We start from the raw sequence: 19462 nt of genomic DNA, 5'->3' as shown, positions 1-19462 counted from the left end.
GTAATCGAATTTTCAAAAAAACGTTGAAGGTTCAAAGGCTGAATCTGTGAAGGGTTTTAATGTGTGTGCCTTTGCTTGTATACATGTGTAGCCCTTGTAAGGCTGTCGGAATGTGTCACCCGGTTCAGATCCTGCTATGCTTTTTATACCGCAATATATCTTCTGTAAAATTGATACATAATTGGAGTGATTTCTTTCTGACATCCAGTTTAGACACAGTGTGATTGTAGGAGCATTTTAATACCAATGCAGTAATATAGTTACTATAATAATGTATAATTTAATAGCCACCACTGCTGTTCATATCAGCTATTTTTAGAGTCATGTTTTTGTCTTGTTATTTTACTCATTATCATTTAAAAGTGTGGGATCAATTAAGTTTTTTTTTTTTTTTTTTTTTACAAATTTTGAACTTTCTATTTATTAGTAAAATACTGAAAATATATATTACAGTTTCCTAAAAAATATTAAGCAGCATAGCTGTTTAAAAGATTGTTAATAAGAAATGTTATTAAGCAATAAATCAGCATATTAAAATGATTTCTGAAAGATCATGTAACATATAGTTGGATAGGAAATATTTATTTTAAATTGTAATTATATTTCACAATGGAAGGATATTTTTTATTTTATTTTTTATTGTTTTGATTAAATTTTCTATATATATATATATATATATATATATATATATATATATATATATATATATATATATATATATATATATATATATATAATGTTTTTTTTTTTTTTTTTTTTTTTTTTTTTTTTGCTGTTGTTGTTGTTGTTTGTTATGGCTATTTAAAAAAAAAAAAAATGGGCAAAATATTCTCAATGGACATAATTTACTCAGGCATATGTTTGCAGGAATAATAACTCTATACCAGTGATCCTCAAATCTGGATATATATATATATCAAATTTAATCAAAACAATAAAAAATAAAATAAAAAATATCCATATATATATATATATATATATATATATATATATATATATATATATATATATATATATATATACACCAGTGATCCTCAAATCTGGCTCGCGAGATCCAGTTTCCTGCAGAGGTTAGCTCCGACTCTAATTAAACACACCTGCCTGTGATTTTTTAATGATCCTGTAGACACTGATTAGCAGACTCATGCGTGTTTGATTAGGGTTAGAGCTAAACTTCGCAGGAAAGTGGATCTCGCGAGCCAGACTTGAGGATCACTGCTCTATACCATATCTTAACAACTTGAAGATGCCCGATTCACATCTGTTCCCCCCCAGGTCACCTTGAGTTACAAGAACATAACTTAGAGTGTCAAAGAGAATGGTAAACGGGCAGGAAAAGAAGAGTTATGGATGAGAAAAAGAGGGATGGGGATGGGAAATGAGAGGAGAAATATGGCACAGAGGACAAAAAGAGTGAAAGTGAGGTATGGTGCGTTGAGATAAGATGGAAACGGACGGAATCAGAGGGGATAAGCTGGCCCGGAGTGGCTATATCTTCCTCAGTCAGACCTGATGGTTGAAGATGAAAGTGGGGTCGATTTTATTGAGGGTTAAAGTTCTCTATTTAATGTTAATATCCATTGATGAATGGGCTATATTTTTTTAACCTGCTTTTAGTTCATGGATGAATATGCTTCGTCAGGCATAGTCACCTTTACAGGGACATTTTCTACGGTCATTTTCCATCAAAGATAAGATGTATCACCTCAACAGTGTCCTTTCTTCTTTTATCTATATAATGATATGTGATATACTTTATTTCTCCTAAGCTAATATGTCAATCTCTCCTTTTCCCTTGCATTTTTCTGCAGTGATGTTTGATGACTGCGCTGGAAATGAGGGTGTGGAGTTTGAAGTGTCAAACACTGACTTCCTAATAGATGACAAATTGAATCTGGTTCCCAGAAGGCACGTGATTGACAGTGGAGATGTCATGTTTGTCCATGGTGTCAACAATCATGTCAATGACATGGCACAGGTGACCATTATGGGAGCACCATCCAGATCTCCTCAGACACTCAGGGTAAGCGTTTCTGTGTGTGTGTATGTGTGTGTATCAATTTGTTAAATTGCCTGAAGTCTTCAATCTTGTCATTTTAAATGGTCTTCTAAGCTGGGGACATGGTATGTCTGGACACCCATGATTCTGTTCTTTCAGTACTGGACGTATGCGTCATTCAGTGTGTCTTTACTGCCATCATATTGACAGGCTCCAGCTCAGACTAGAAATTACCTATCATTACCTGTCATGGTATCCATGAGGACAGCCACATATTTCATTTAGAGGTGACCATTGGTAGAAATTTACTTTTTCTTTTTTATTAAGGCGAAAAATTGCTCCCCTGTGGCTTTTATGTTCATAACGGCATGTTTTCCTTAACAATATAAAAACTAATAGTGTTAAGTACTTTATTTCATTAAAATGAATTGCCAGTCTTGCCAATTAAGGCTCTTTCCTTATGAAATTAAATGAACATTAAATGACAGTGGATGTACACCATGAACAAAATATTCTAACATATCAATCTAAAATAATATCTTGAATTCTCTTTTGGAGGGTTTTCTTGGGTATACAGTATGTTACCGTTCAAAATGATGGGGTAAATAAGATTTTCTCTTTAAGAAATGAATACTTTTATTCAGCAAGGATGCATTCAATTTAAATTAAGTGATATTAAAGACTTTCACATTGCAATAAAAAATGTCTATTTCAAGTAATTGCTCTTAACTTTCTATTGATTAAACAATCCTGAAAAGAGTATCAAGGTTTCCATGCTAATATTAAGCAGCACAATCATTGTTAACATTGATAAAAATAAGAAATATTTCTTGAGCAAATCAGCATGATGATTTCTGTAGGATCATGTGACACTGAATACTGGAGTGATGTCTAATGAAAATTCAGATTTTCATCAAAGAAATAATTTACATTTTAAAATATATTAATGTAGTTATGTCATAATGTAATTCTTTTTCACAACATTACTGTTTTTTTTTTTAAGTATTTTTGATCAAATAAATGCACCATTGGTGAATGTAAGAGACATTTTCAAAACATTAACAAATCTTCCTGACTACAAACAGTGAGTACATGTGTGAATAATCATGATTTTTAAGAAGAAGAAAAAAAATGCTTAAACCAAACTTTAACACCACCCAACCCCCATCCCCGCAACATTTAGGTCATAGCTGTATTATATTGCATATAGTGCCATAGTGAATGAAAAGCAACTAGCTCCCACCTCTTTGAGATAAACTATGAATTATACTCTCAGATGAGATATATAGCATGAGTGAAGTGATTGCTATGCGAGAGAGCTTGGGGAGAACAGCGGTGTGTGAAGAGGCTGAGGCGAGAGCCTGGAAGCAGGGTCATTATGGATCATACATCCTGTAATCACAGTCAGACTAAGCCTTCAAAAATAAACCTCGCCCTAACCCACTGGTTTGTTCCCGGCAGAAAACCTTTGCATCAACTAGTGAATACCGAAGGGAAGCTCTGCTTATTGATGCCATATTTGAGTTAATGCCCATTTTATTGGATTTTGATTATTGATAAGTGCGAGTGGAAATGGAAAAGACTTCCGTCTTTCCCTATAGGTTGACGTGATGTAATTGTAGCTGCCTGCACAGCAAGCCTGAAGTAAAGGCCTTATGAGAAAAGTGAGTTCAGGGTATAAATTTGTATTTTACAGAGGATTCATATTCAAATTAATTTCCTGAATTGTTTTCATTTCTGGCGTTTCTATGGAGAAACTCAATGGAGTGAAGAAAAAAAATGCTGTGAATATGTAAGACCTTGACATTTCATACTTTTCCATTTGTAATCTGCAGAAATATACTGGGTTCTTTCTTTGACAGTCATTTTTCATTTATTCTAAAGAAGAGGATGACCTGGTCACAAGGTTACAGGTTGGAAATTGGTCTTATTTATTGCCTTTACTTATTTATTGGCCTTTCTGGTTTCTTTAGCCTTGGCTAAAGTAATGTTATGTCATTGTTTCATAGAAAGTGGTACATCATAAATGTTAAGTTTGGGTTTAAAAAGACCTTTTGAGATAAATGAATACTGAGGATTCTGTCTGGCACTCTGACTCCTGTCTCCATCTGGATAAATGAGAAGTCAGAAATGAGTAATGATATGTCCCAATAGGGCAGTGTGCAGCAGAATGGCACAATTGACAAGGACGCAATGCGTCTGACAACCCTGAGTCCTATTTATTGATGAGTTTTGATGACTAAGGAAAAGCAAATCCAGGGTTTTGATCACATTTTAACTTTTTCTGCTCTGTTAACAAGACTAAAAAGTGTTAAGTGTTATAAAACAGTTATTAACTTTGTTGACCGGTGGGAACATGGCATTTTAAAGACAACAGTGGTTCCATAGTTCATAAAATAGCAAATGGAGAGCTCTGTAAAAAGATAAACTGTGACTAAAGGGTCTGTTCTTGGCTAGTTATCATGGGCCAGTTAGTACCTGCTTCTGTCTTTATTGACAGCCATTAAAAAGTATCTAAATAGGATTATTAATTTATTTATTTAGCAAGAAGCATATACATTTCCAAATATAATAGCATTTTTTGGGGGGTGGGGGGTGCTTAGAAGTATGAAATGCATTTTTCACTGTCTGTTGTCTTAGACACCACAGATTAGGGTAGTTGTGAAAGCTTATGATTGTGTTATTTTAGTGCCATCAAACAAACCAGCTTTAGTTAGCATGTCAGACTGAAATTCTTCTGTGTAGTTATTATTCACATTGGCATTAGGTGATTGCCATAAAAAAAAAAACCTGTGCCCAGAAGTCTGTGCCATCTAAATGTTGGATACCCACAGCACCAAACACCAAACAGCTGGGGTGGTTTAATGGATGAGGCTGTTAACCAAAATTTTGCTGGTTCAATTCCACGCAATAGCTAACCATGAGCCGTCAGATGATTGCAGGGATTGAAAATGCCTTTGAGATGACTGGGAATGCTAACAAATGAGGTATTATAAAACAGTTCTTTGTCTAAAGGACTCTCACAGCCCAGCTACTAAGATTCAAGTGCCACTTCTTCAACCCCACACCATTAGCAGTAGCATTGATGTTACTAAAATAGCCATTATTACAATGATCTACTTTGAAACCCACAACAATTAATAATGTGTTTGGGAAACAAACTCCCTATCTGCACACATATTTCACTGAAAGTGTCATACGTGTCATTCACACTCATAATCATGAATTATCTTCGAAGTATATAATTATTTACTTATTAAATAATTAATTAAAATTAAATATTTAAAATGTAATATTTAAAATTAACATTTAATTAATAATTTAAATGGATATTAAAATAATTGTAAGTTAAATTTTTTTATAACTTTATCACTTCTTGGATTTTATTTTATTTTAATCTTTTTTTTATTTTTTATTTTTATTGACAGTCAACAGTTTACAGAGGTATGAGCGATAGAGTGAAAATAAGATTAGGACATGACCCAGGACAGCCTTGAATCTTGGTCCCCATAAACCAGCAGCTCATTCTGTGATGTTAAAGTTGCTTGCATTGCAGTTTTGACCATTTTCAAAAGACAGCTGGGGTGGTTTAATGGTTGAGGCTGTTAACCGAAATTTTGCTGGTTCAGTTCCACGCAAGGAGCTAACCATGAGCCGTCAGATGATTGCAGGGATTGAAAATAAGCTAAAACATATTAAAACTGCTTAACACACATAATTTATTTGCTAAATGGTGGGAAGAATTTCAAAAAAACATAATCCTCAATGCAGCTCAGTGGTGCAATGTACTCTATGGCTGGGATTCGAATGCCACTAATCTTTAAGCCGCCCTGTTTCAGTTATTAATGAGAGCTCAGACTACCTCATAGAGCGGAGAAAGCTGAAGCAGGGACGATTGTACCTCTGTAATTTATGAACAGGAAACATTAAAGATTCATGACTATCTTCTTTTCAGCATGTCAGCACGCTCTAGCCAACAGTGTTCATCACTGGCAGAGGAAAGGCATAGCGAACACACACAACAGACCTTTCGCTCTGTTCTCAGAGCGGCACGGTGCATTTTTCTGTCCTTGAGAATGCAGCGGGGGAAGAGTGGCAAAGGAATTCATCAATAACCTCAATGCAGCCCTTCATTTTTCCAACAGAGAAGGTTCTTAAAGTTCCATAAGTCTTTCTAATTCTCTCCATCGCTCACTGCAGCGAGTCGATGAGTTGACGGAGATGTTTAATCTTCACCGTAAGACCCGTCACTCTGTCACTTATGCCCCTTATGTAGTGGATGAGAATAACATAAACTCCCCTTATGATGGGAGGACATATTGGCTACTATCTCATGGAAATGTACTCTCAGCCAGGTTAAAGGGACTGATTTGATGTTCTGGTCTGGCATGTCATAAGTTTCAATATAGTGACTGAAAGACACATAGTGACTTTAAAGCAGTTTCTTAAAGGTGATTCAGGTACTGTATGATTATGAGTTTGAATCATTACACCACTGATAATGTTGCATTTCCATAGAACGGTCGTTTTAATACTACAATAAGCTTTAAAATGAAATCCTCATGTCATTCCAAAACTGTTCAACTGAACTTTTTTCTTTGGAACATAAAAGATATTTTAAAGAATGATGGGGTCCGAATCTTCTTTTATTTTCAACTGAAGAAAGAAAGTCATGCAGTTTTGGAACAATATGTGGGTTAGTAAGTAATGACAGAATTTTTTGGGCGAACCGTCGCATTTAGATCCATAACATTTAAAATTTTATGCAAGGTTGTGCATTTAATATATATAAAACTTATTATTTTATATTATTTATGAAGCATATTATTTTAATAATGCAGTGATATATTGTACAAATAGAAGGTAATTCTACTAATTTTTTATTTGACAAATTAACAGATGTAAATCGAAAGAAAAAAAGTATATATAAAAAAGTCTCATTTAAACGAATTTGCATAAAAATAATAATAATAAAACAAAATGCTCTGATTCTGATTGATTAAACACCTTCAAATGTGCACAATATATATGGAAATAGGTTAGTTTGCTCCATCTCTGAGTGTGGGTATCAAATATTGCCAGGTTATGATTCACATTATATGGCTATGAATGATGTCAGAGCGATGCAAAAAAAGCTCCACTAGCTCTGAATGTAGCCTTTCACATTCCCCCATCACTCCACCGCTTCTAAGCCTGACCAAAGACATCCAGCAAGGACAGAACGTGCTGTGCTTCCAATGCAAATAGAAAGTTTGTGACCGCTCGCCAACCATTTCCCACCCAACAAAAAATGACATACGAGTAGGACACAATAAATAGCTTGTCAAGTTACCTCTGTCTGTGGAGTGCATGTTTAGAAGGTTGTAATTTAGAGAACAGGAACAAAAGAGATAGCAAACAGAAATAGAAAAAGATGGAAATTGAAGCATAAAAGATGACTGGATTGACAAAAAGAGCCTTCTTAGTGGTGCTTTTCCAACCTTGACAAACTATGTAGTCATCGTAGCTGCTGTTTTCCAGTTGCTATGAGGTGACATTCTTTTTTGCCCTCCCTCTATCTCCTTCCTCCTCGTTCTGCCTTGTAATGCAGCTCAGAGAGGTTCACTCTTGTAATGAGTTCAGATGCATGCTGGGATCTGTGTGGTGACATGCTGTCGTCGTGTCCTCAGCTTCAATTCAGCTGAATTTGTGAAGCATAATAAAGGGTTTCTAAAGACTTGCCGAACAAACAGAGATATCAGAATCTTTTTTTTTTTTTTTTTTTTTATAACTATCAAGCATTTTAAGACTATTAATACCACTGTTGCTCTGATAATAGAATTCATCTCTGTGTTTAATGGTGTTCTTTTGCTCATGACAGCAGGACGGTGAAAGTAATTCCCTCAATGAAGGGAGATTTTGGAGAGAAACAGTGGTGTGTATCTGCTAATGACATCAAAACAACAGGAGGCTGTGATAATTCATTTAAATAACATATTAAAAGAAAAATCTATTAAGACTGATCTGTGGGGATTTATGATCTTTTTTCAGTTTTGCAGAGAAATATCCTGAAAAACGTCACCCATTAATCTAGTTATCATACTGAAAAGTACTCGAGACGCTCTTCCTCATGTTAATAGCTCAGGCTGTCCCCAGAGATGGTGGTGTGATGTATCCATTTCACAAATGGTATCTTCAAACTGGGCAGATCAAGATGGGCCATTTAGGTTATAATGCAATTTGCTAATGTACTTTAATTATTTCTCTGCATTTGGCCATTAATATTTAACTTCTATACTGCTGAAATTGCATTTGGATACATTTTTTTTGAGATACCAAAACTTTGAAATGACTGGTTTGTTGAGAACAAGGTGGTCTGTAATGGCTAGGGAAAGGTATCTGTTAGGGTTCACGTTCATCTTTATGGAAGTTGTTTTACTAGAATAGAACTACAGAACTTGTTGAGCTACACTGTAAAAAAAAAGAAAAAAGAAAAAAAGGGTTAACTGTCTAAATGTCTAAAAGTTCTTGAAATAATATCAATTTACATAATAAGCATTATTGCATAAAATATTAAAACTTGTTTTCAGACAACCTATATTGAATACTAATTTATTTTTCCCATTTGTTATGAACAAGTTAACACTTAAATTTATCGCCTTAAAGTACATGGAAAATACATGATTTAAAACACAAAATGCACTTAAATTTAAGATGCAACCAGTGAAAACAATTCTTTGTCTTATGCAGTGTTGCTTCTCAAGTACATTTATCTTTAGACTTTTATTTAACGTTTTTCCTGAAAAGACAATCAGTTCATTGTAACAACTCATTAAGTAGATGGGGACAGTATATTTTGTCCTTTTCCCCAAATCTGTTACAAAGGTTTTCTGTTTTAAATATATACTCCTGAACCTTCCTGAAAATCCAAAATATATATATATATATATATATATATATATATATATATATATATATATATATATATATATATATATATATATATATATATATATATATATATATATATATATATATATATTAAGCAGAGAATCCTGAAAAATGCAGTTCCAGATGATGCAGTTCCAGTGTCTACCAGTAGGGCCTAGCTTGAGCATTCCAAACAGCTATGCCTTGACCCATTGGTTTGTGGAAAGCATTTTGAGCCGGGTCATCAAAATATATCATAGTTCCATTTACTAGTGCCATATGGCTGTCTATGGCCAGCGGGATCTTGCACGGGCCGCTGCCACTGTGCTAATATATTCCGTTTCACCCTAATGTCAGTGTTGAGTGACAAATATAATTTGTGCTGCCATCTAATTGCCCTTAGGGGCTGTAATTGCAACAGTGTTGACAAAGAAAAGAGAATAGAACAAAATGGCGAGGAAGAAAGAATGGATCAGAGAGGGCAACATGAGAGACGCTGATTAGCCTGGTTATTGAATTGAGATGCTAATAAACTTCAGTGGTCACATGAAAGGCTGAAACCCATAGGAATAAAATTTGATGCATTTATCTGTGATCTGTGATCTGTGGCTCAGATTGCACATTCTGTATATTTATATCCGTTTTGTCTGGAATACTTTATTCTGATTGGTCATTTGTGACATTATGTGGTCAGATATTTTCCATAATGACTACTAAACTATATAATTGACCGTTACTCTTGGCAACTGATCTCCTACACAGTTTTAATGCTTCTCTGTGCTCTTTTTCTCTTTGTTTGCTAGTTTTTTTTAACTAAATAAATGTTTTATTTCTATGTATTCACTTATTTATTTGGTTTGTGGCTGCATAATATGCTAGATAATGCACAGTCAGGTGGCCATCTTCACAAAATAAACCAGATCAGCGTGACATAAGAGTGATGTTTTGTGATAATGAACAGCTGACGATACACTATGCCTTATTCATTTTAATGTCACTTTTTTCACTCTAAGGCTTAGTTTCCACTCAACTACATTTTAGAGCTGTAGAATGAAAGCTTCTGACATTGTTTGCTTAGTTTATTTTTCTGAATAGGAAATGGCTTTCAATTAAGCTTCTATCTAAATAAAGGAAGCAATGGCAGGAAAGGTGAAAAACCACCATAATGACCATTTTAATGACTTTGGTAAAAGCACTGTATGCCTTGTTTGTATTGATGTGCCTGCCAGAGATTTATATTAGCACTATCAGATGTCTGCATAGTTCAGTAACCCTGTATCTAATAGGATGTATTGTGACTGTTTTTCTATCTATTCAAATAACGTTATATGGACATATCCAGTGTAAGAGTTGGTAGTGTCCTTCATGAAGGGATTTACATTGATTTTATGAAGTATTCATAACATTATTGGACTAATGTGGTGTATAATAGCATAGTAGTTAAAGATCTGGGATGGCAACTGAAAGGTTATGGGTTAAAACCCTCCAAGGCGTGATTTATGATCCATCACTGTGTCCCCTGGAGCAAAACACTTAGCCCAATGAATGTTCCTGTAATAAGTGTACTTCAAGTCCCTTTGGATAAAATGGTCAGCTAAATGTCAAATTACAGCTTAATATGTTATATTTGGCATTTTCACTTTTTTTTTGTCTTCTGTGCTGTGATTTAGGAGATCCTGGGTCTGTCAGACATGATGCCATACCGATCCAAAAGATCCTTGCTGGTGCCCCCCATGTTTGTTCCAGAGAACCAGCGAGCCCCCTTCCCAAGGTTAATTGGAAAGGTAAGACCTTCCATATACAACTATGGTCCTGGTCAAACATATTTTGCTGTGTGTACGTAAGTGTGACAGTGCTACCTGATGGTTTAGATAAGCCATTCTTCAGTTCTTTGTTTTTTTTTTTTTTCTTCTTAAGCTTACTTAAGTCTGGTTCTAAAAAGTCAGATGAATTAGCAGAGAAATTATGCCTGGAATTATATATTTTCGTGGGTCAACACGGAAGTTAGCATCACCCAGGTTATCACGAAAAAAATGATAATTATCCAAAATATTTTTTATATTAGCTTTTGTATTTTTGTAGAAAATAAACTCTGTGAAAAACAAATGTTTATGATTCTTACACATTTAATTTATTTAAGGTCATCACCACAAACATATGAGGCTGAAAAAGTGGACGATTGAGTAGAGTTTACCTGTTAGTTGTGATGATATTTAGTCTCCCGACAACCATCGGAGTTCTTTTAAGCCACTTGCTAGCAGCTGCCTTTCAAGACACATGAAAACAATAAATCGAGTAGGGTAGCACTGATCATTTTATGGTTGATCATTTCAAAGGGGTGTCCAAACTTGTCCCTAAAGGGCCACTGTCCTGTAGAAACCTAACCCTACAAACCTAATTAAACACACCTGAACCAAAGTAATCAATGTATTTGCTCTCTAGAAACATCTTCCCTGCATCCAAATGTTCATACTGTCCATCCTAAATAGTATGTGAGATTAGAATAAGTGTGTCCTAAATCGTAGTATATTGAAAAGAGTATGCCAAAAGTCCCGGGGTTGGTTTACTATTTCAGGTCTACGATTTTTGAAGCGGATACATGCACACTCTAATGGCTAATATTACCCACAATCCATCGCACTTTGATGAAAGATTTGTTTGAGAACTACAAACATGAATAAAAAGCATTAAAAACTACAGACATGGTGGATGTGCTTATTTCTGGGTTTTAGGGCTTATTGTGGCAACACTGTGTTAGTGCAGATAAACAGCTACATTAAAACTTTACTACTGAGAATGCAGATCATTGCTGGCCTAGCCAAGTGTTTTTTTTTTTTTTTAAGTAACCTTTAGTAACCTTTGGTCTGATTTACATTGCATTGCTCTGTCAGTTTGCAGTGGGGTTCCAAGGCCGTTCTTTATGCTATAATTGTTGAGCAGGGTGAAGAAACTAGATGAAGATATGTGTTGAAATTAATTCTACTGAACTTGAATTTTCTTCTCAAGAACATATTTAATACTCTATGAAAATGCCTGGAATGTGTTGAATTATTTGTGTCATTGTTTCGTTTGAGATTCATGTATTCCACATCCAGGAGAGATACTGCAGATTTTTGCAGAATATCTCTGGGCTTTGAGGTGACGACATCGGTTCAGCCCTGGTTTTTAATACAATAGTCAATGTTTTTTTTTTTTTTTACCATTCAGGGAGAAAGATCAAATTCAATAGAAAAGTTTTTTTATGTATTTATTTTTTTTAATTATTTGCCTTTACAGCAGAAAACTAAGGTAGAATCAAATGTTTTCAGCACTTCCTGTTCACTTGCTTTCTGTGGCTGTGTCTCAGCATGGGGCTGGGGTTATTCCTTGGCTAGTGCTAGATTACTGTGCCACAGTGAATACCACAGTGAATTTAGGTCTTTATTCTAGTGTTGAATGCAAAGGCTGAATTATATTGCAGTTTCTCCCACTGACAGAATAGCCCCTCTATACTACACATAGATTACTATACTTCAGCAGGTGGCAGAAAATACAGCAAGGTCCATTGAGAATCTGATGAAGCTGACAATCCTTCAGTCTTTTTCTATATACATCTACATGTCTACGCCTTCTCAATCTATAGTACCTCTTTTGCAGCATTTTCACTACAGTGAAACCACGCAAGGGGACTAGGTACTGTGACCAATTCGTATGATAGCACTACTGTATATTGGAAACCTGGCAAAATGGATTTTCCACATGGCTAAATCTTGTTTCCTTGCGCTGTTTACCTACCATATGGCGTACATTCATTTTTTAGAATTTGCACAGAGCGGGGAGGCTGAAGGAAATTGGGAATCGCCCATTAGGATGATGGAAGCTTGAAGAGAAACAGAGGGGTTTCCCAGATGTTTTCTCTCTGGGAAAGGCAGCAAACATGTTGGGTGTCTGGCAAAGCCTTCTGTTTCTTTTTCAATTTCTGTCATTCTAGTGGGGCATTGTTTATTTTTATTATTGTCATACAAAGACAAATCACGCTGCCGCTGATTACTTGCTTGCAATTTTAGAAAAAGCACTAACTGAATAAGATGCACTGTGATAGATTTGCCATCACAGTCCTTCAAGGCACATTAGATTATAAAATTTTGTATACAGTCTCTTGGATTTCACACTGACACCTACTGGTGTACTGCAGATGTATTTACATTTACATTTTACAGATGTATGTTTTTTTTCTTTTTTTTCATTTGGGCCACTTAACACAGATACAAATTAAAACATATTTTCCAAAAGTACTGTCCATATATTTAACTATAAATAGGAAAAATGCTCCTCCTATCTTTTTGTTATATTTTATAGTACCAGTTGAAGGAAGAAACTGTAATACGATTGTTTACAGGGGTTTTGAAATTAATCCTTTGTGAACCTCTCTGTCCATCTCTGTTCTGTGTCTTCCAATGTTTAGTCATACAATGGGGCAAGTGGTTTTACTTTGGCCCTTTCTGTAGAGAGGAGTTTTGTTGGATGGTGTTGACTTGAGGTCCACTCTCGGTTAAGGGGGCTTGAAGTATTGGAAAAGTAATAACGAACAGATTTGCCCTGATTCCTGTTCTGGCTTTGACATCAGTCTTCTGTGGGATTATGGGGGATTTATTATGGTGGAGTGTTCACCTGTAGCACTGCAATCTCACAAATAGGAAAAAGTCCAGAGGTTCCCTCTCGGACCTGCTAGTAATTGTTTCTGGGCTGGTTTTTATGGGCAGTGCTGGTGTCTCTTTGTTCTATTATGTCCTGAACAAACCCTCCACAGTTTCTGTGTAGTTTTTGGCTCCCAGAGCAGAAACACTGTCAATATTTTGTGAATTCACAGTTACACTCATTCTCACTCGCTGCAATGCTTTTCACAAATCAGAAGGGATAACTGTGGCATAATGTCTCACACTGAAGTGTTGATGGATGATGAGGGATATGTGTTTATTTGTCTGTGCATCATTAATACTGCTGGGTGCTGATTATCTTTCATTCTGCTTTGACCTTGCACTAACAAACATGAGTCTCCTGTGGAAAGTGAGAGAGTTCATGAGCTTTAGAATTAGATAAGTGCTCTTTGTAGATGTCTTTGTTGTACTTATTTTGCAATTTAGAAAGTGAGACCACATCCCTCTCTCTCTTACTACTAGTTCTCCCTGTCTTTATTTCTTCTCTCAGATTGAAAGCCACTTGTCAGCAGCAGACATGTACCTTTTTTATATTTGGAAAGAAATTAATACTTTTAATCAACAAGGTTGCATTGAATTGATGAAAAGTAACAATAAAAACTCACTGATTTCAAACTTTAAATTATTTTATTTATGTATTTATTTCTACATTTTCTGATAGAATAAATGCAGTCTTGGTAAGCATAAGAGGCTTCTTTCAAAAACTTTAAAGAGTAATGTTTTTTTTTGTTTTGTTTTGTTTCCTAGATATGGCCCAAGTCTGTTTGCATAGAAAACTGATAGCATTTTTTCTCAGCAAGCTGTATGATTTTAGGTATCTTTTAAAATTCAAGATTTGTATTTGTCACATAAATGATTATATAGTGAATATATAACCAGCAGTGAAATGTGAGTCAAGTCCACTCCATGGACAGTGCAATTATTAAAGATACAACACAGAGGAAAATATACATAAATATAAGTATGAAAGAATTCTAAAAATAAACAATAAACATAAAATAATAAATTATAAAATAATGTATACTGTAGGATTAAATATAGAATAGAAAATACAATGTGCATGAAAGTGTACACAGGAATGTACAAGAGGTGAATGTAAAAACAGGTTGTGACACTGAATATGTCAATATTAGGTAGAGAATGATGAATATCTTACTGATTAATTGGTTATTAAGTGGAGACATATAGATGTTAAGAGGCTGGTTTTAAGTTTAGGAGCCTGATGGCCTGAGGGAAGAAACTCCTCTTAGGTCTCTCAGTTTCTTACCAGATTGCAGCAAAGTGAAAAGACACTTACTAGGTTGGTTGGAGTCCTATATGATTTTAACAACTCTGCTTTTGCAGCGTTTGAGGTAGATGTCCTGCAGCGAGGGAAGATCAGACCCTGAGATGCACTCAGCTAAGCGCACAACTCTCTGCAGGGCTTTGTAGTCTTGACTGGAGCTATTCCCGTACAACACTGATATACACTGAGTCAATACACTTTCTATGGTCCCTGAATAGAAAGTTTTCAGGATTGCTGGTGTGACCCTGAATTCTCTTCCTGAAGTCAACAATCAGCTCTTTAGTTTTGCTCCCATTCAGAGAGAGACAATTGTCCTGGCACCATGATGTAAGTTTCTCTACCTCATCCAGGTATGCGGTCTCATTATCATCAGCAAATTTGATAATTGTAGAGAGAGTAGAGCAGGGGACTCAGTCAGGACACAGCCCTCTGCAGCTCCTACATTCAGGGTGATGGAGCTGGAGATGAACTGGCCTACTTTCAACACTTGAGGTCTACCGGTGAGGAAGTTTTGAATCAAGTCGCAGAGTGAAGAGTTTAGACCAAGGTCTATGAGTTAAGAAAGCAAGCTGGATGGGGACTACAGTACTGAAAGTTGAGCTATAGTCGATAAATAGCAGCCTTACATAGTTTCCATTGATGCTGCCAATGTGCGTGTGAGAAGAGTGCAGTATGTGAGAAATAGCATATTCAGTGGATCTATTGAGGCTGATAATCAAACTGAAGATGGTCTGAAGTATCCGGGATGTCCAAAGCACAAGCAATATGGGACATTTTATGATTTTTACATTTTTAAGTTAAGTTTGTTCAAATCCATTACCCAAAAATTAAGCAATAGTAATCGTAATGCTTTCTATAGCAAGCACCACTTAATTACTGGTTTTTGAATGGCTTTTTAAAGATGAAGTTAAATACTCTGTGTCTAATAAACAGCCTCAGTTGACATCAGTGTTGTAGTCGAGACCAGCTCATTCGAGTCCGAGTCCAGATCGAGTCCAGAGAGGGTCGAGTCCGAGTCAAGACCGAGTTCAGAAAGGGTCGAGTCCGAGTCAAGACCGAGTTCAGAAAGGGTCGAGTCCGAGTCAAGACCGAGACCAGAGAGATTGGGTCTGAGACAAGACCTAAAGAAACCTTCAAGAGTATGTCAAATGTTTGGTGGAAACAATAAAGGTTAAAAGGGCCACATAGTATGTGGTGTAAAGGTAATTTTATTAGTATTATGAAGTGTTACTTGTCAATATTAAGTGCTCATTTTCACATAACATCGTTGTACCACTATACACATCCATATAACCTTTCTAGTACACATAATATTACTGTACGACTCTATATTGTAATTCTACATAACACTTCTAGTACAAGTAACATTACTGTACCACTATACCTGTAAATGTTCAACTGTAACAGTTTTTACATAACTTTTAACCTTGAAGCTTAACTAATGACTGCTAATATCCTTACAATGTCTTGGATTATGTGCACTTTAGATGTTGTGAAGATTACAGATGGGCATAATTACTTTTCAAAAAAATAAGTGAGGAGACCATCCAGCTACCCAACCAAGCACGATGTGGTCTCATGATCAATCCACCCCAACTAAAAACTCTCTCTACTGGCGCAGAGGAAGCGGGGACTGACAACAGTTACCATTTCATCACTTTCTGTAACAGCAACGGATAATCTAATGCTAATTTCCCTGGATGGTGCATTTTAATGCAGGGTAAAATACACACTAGTCGAAGTTTTTTTAGTTACGGAGGCAGGATGGTAACTTAAGGCCGGTGACACACTGGCTGCGTGGCGTCTCTACTGCGTGCCAGAAGCGTGGTGGCTGCTTCTCGTTTTCTGTGTCTTTACACACCAGAAGCGTGCCTGCACGCGGCGCTTGGCGCGCTGCTGCGGCTGTAGGTGACATAGAGGGAGGCCGCCAAAAAACCAGGCTCTTTATTTTTTTTTATTACAATATCAAATTTATTTTTTATTTTTTTACACACCTACTGATAAGACACCGTCAACAGTATTGACGGCAAAATAGAGTATGTTTGACAGGTGCAATATTTGAAAATCGATCATTATTAATTTATTTTTAAAATTACATTTATATCTGAATTTATGTCAACCTATAGACTTTCAAATATCAAAATGTCATGAATTAATATGTATTTGTGTACAAAATGACATATAAACATATTTTCCTAGTATATTTTGCCTGGAAATGCTTCCAACATGCACGCGTGTCGCGTGAAAAATAGGCGTCGGTTCTATTTCTAGCATGCGCGCGTTTTCCGCGCGTCTCACGCAGGCAGTCTGCAAGATCTAACCTGTTAACATGGGAGCCGAATTAAAAACAGACACGCCACGCAGCTGAGGCGCTTGCGCCACGCATCCAGTGTGTTGCTGGCCTAACGTCTCACGTCAAAAGAAAATCACCAGTCATTGGATGTGTCAATCATACATCAATTTAAATAAACATTAACATACAGTAATAACCATGAAATATTTGGATTGGGACTCGAGTGGACTCGGGCATAAGTCCGATTCCTAATATGTTCGAGTCCGAGTCAATACCGAGTCAAAATGCACACGAGTCCATGACAAGACCGAGACCATTAAAATACGGTCTCGAGACCGAGTCCAAGACCGAGTCCGAGTCTCGAGTACTCAACACTGGTTGACATCAGTTTCCATTCCAAGTCAAGCATCCGTAAATCAAGGGAGATTATACACCACTGTGCTGCTCGTACAGCCGTAGAAAGAAAGAGTGAAAGAATATGAAAGTGAGGACATAGCCTCTCCTCCCCTCCAGTGCTGTATTGTCAGAGAAGTTTGAGTCGGGTCCCTCCTTCCTGTCATATACAGACAGTGGCAAGAAACGGCTGCTCTTTCATGTCCTCCCTGCTCCTAATGAGAGCTGATAGAAATAGGAGAGCGTCTCCCCCAGGGCTGTTCGCTAACATCTAATGACTGAGAAGAAAGCCAGGGGAGGCTGTGTAGGCTTGTTTATGTTAGTGTACATGTGTTTGTTTGTACATTCAAATAATACACCACCTGTGAGCACCCCATAAACAGTGAGGGAGAGGCCGATATCCGTTTCCAAGACCTCTATTGCTCCACCCGTAGCCATGATCATTCTAAACTTGTCTCATCACTTTCCAACAGTTCTTTGTATTCTTCTGTACTGTAGTCTGACTGCTACAGTCATGCCAAACATTGGGTGAGTTATTTTTGAAAGTAGGCATCAATATGGCCTACTGTACTCACTTTGAAGGCCACTTGAACAAGATTTTGTAAGATTTTTTTTTTTTTTTTTTAATATGGTAAAATATTTTATTTTATATTTTTAAGAGAAAAATAATGCTCAGTGAAACTGCATTTGTTCGATCAAAATTTTCTTTTTGAGTATATCTCATATTCATATTTTTTAGCCATTACTCCAGTTTCTATTGTCAGATGATCCTTCAGAAATCATTCTAATATGCAGATTTTATGCCACTGAAAACTTAATATTAATATTTTGCTTAATATTTTGTGAAAACTGTAATAAATTTTATTTTAAGATTTTGTGGATAAATAGAAATTTCATAAGAACACAATTTATTATACACAAAAATTATAAATGCAACACTTTTGTTTTTGCCCCCATTTCTGACTTGAACAGCTGGGGTATCCATTCTGGAAGAGGGGAAAAAATAAACAAAAAAGAAAGAAAAATGCCACTATATTTACTCACTTGAGGGTCTGCTACGTGCTGCTGCTGTCTAAAACAAGCACTCGACAAAGGAGTAGGAGAAAGGGTATTTAATAACAAGCCCACTGGAGAAAGAACACACAGCATAATCAAAATGTCCAAATACAAATAACAGCAGACAGGGAACTATGGAAATGCTGTTAGGGAGAACAGAAACAGGTGTAGAGCTAATGAATCAAAAACCATGGGAACTAACTAGGCAGGATATATATATACAGTATATATATATATCTATATATATCTATATATAGATATATATATATATATATATATATATATATATATATATATATATATATATATATATATATCTATATATATATATATATATATATATATATATATATATATATATCTATATATATATATATATATATCTATATTAAAGTCTTTGTTACTTTTGGTAAATATGTACGTATCCTTGCTGAATAAAAATATCCGTTTAATTTAAAAAGAGAATAAAAAAATCTTACTCCAATTTTGTGAATGGTAGGCTATGTTTAGAACATCGTCCATCATATAATGTTACCTTGACAACATGACTAACATACCTTTATACAATTTGTGATTGCTGAAGCAAATGCATATTTTGTTTCTATAAATCAAATGTATAAATCAATAAGTTAATCAGTTAATCCATGTGGTGTGTGGTAAACCTGTTAACACTAGGTTTCTAGCCATTATTATTAGATTAGGCCTATTATAGAAATTACAAATATCGGAAATGTAATTTGTTCATGCTCATCTAAATTGATATTTATGTGACCATTTTTTTTGCCATCTAATCCATAAAGTTAATAATAATTAAATAAAAGTTATAGCCA

General features: G+C 35.5%; 1 protein-coding gene across 1 annotated transcript in view; it reads left to right on the top strand.

The window, feature by feature from the left end:
• Positions 1-19462, top strand: part of LOC113093301 (cadherin-13-like) — a 283704-nt gene that overhangs the window by 113469 nt on the left and 150773 nt on the right. The window contains exons 3-4 of the mRNA XM_026259099.1: positions 1812-2023; positions 10579-10692. Of these exons, the coding sequence (XP_026114884.1) occupies positions 1812-2023; positions 10579-10692 (326 nt within the window). The remainder of the gene's footprint in view (positions 1-1811; positions 2024-10578; positions 10693-19462) is intronic.

The sequence above is a fragment of the Carassius auratus genome, unplaced genomic scaffold, assembly GCF_003368295.1.
Source record: "Carassius auratus strain Wakin unplaced genomic scaffold, ASM336829v1 scaf_tig00214951, whole genome shotgun sequence".
Lineage (NCBI taxonomy): Eukaryota > Metazoa > Chordata > Actinopteri > Cypriniformes > Cyprinidae > Carassius > Carassius auratus.
This window is presented reverse-complemented; position numbering and strand designations above follow the sequence as displayed.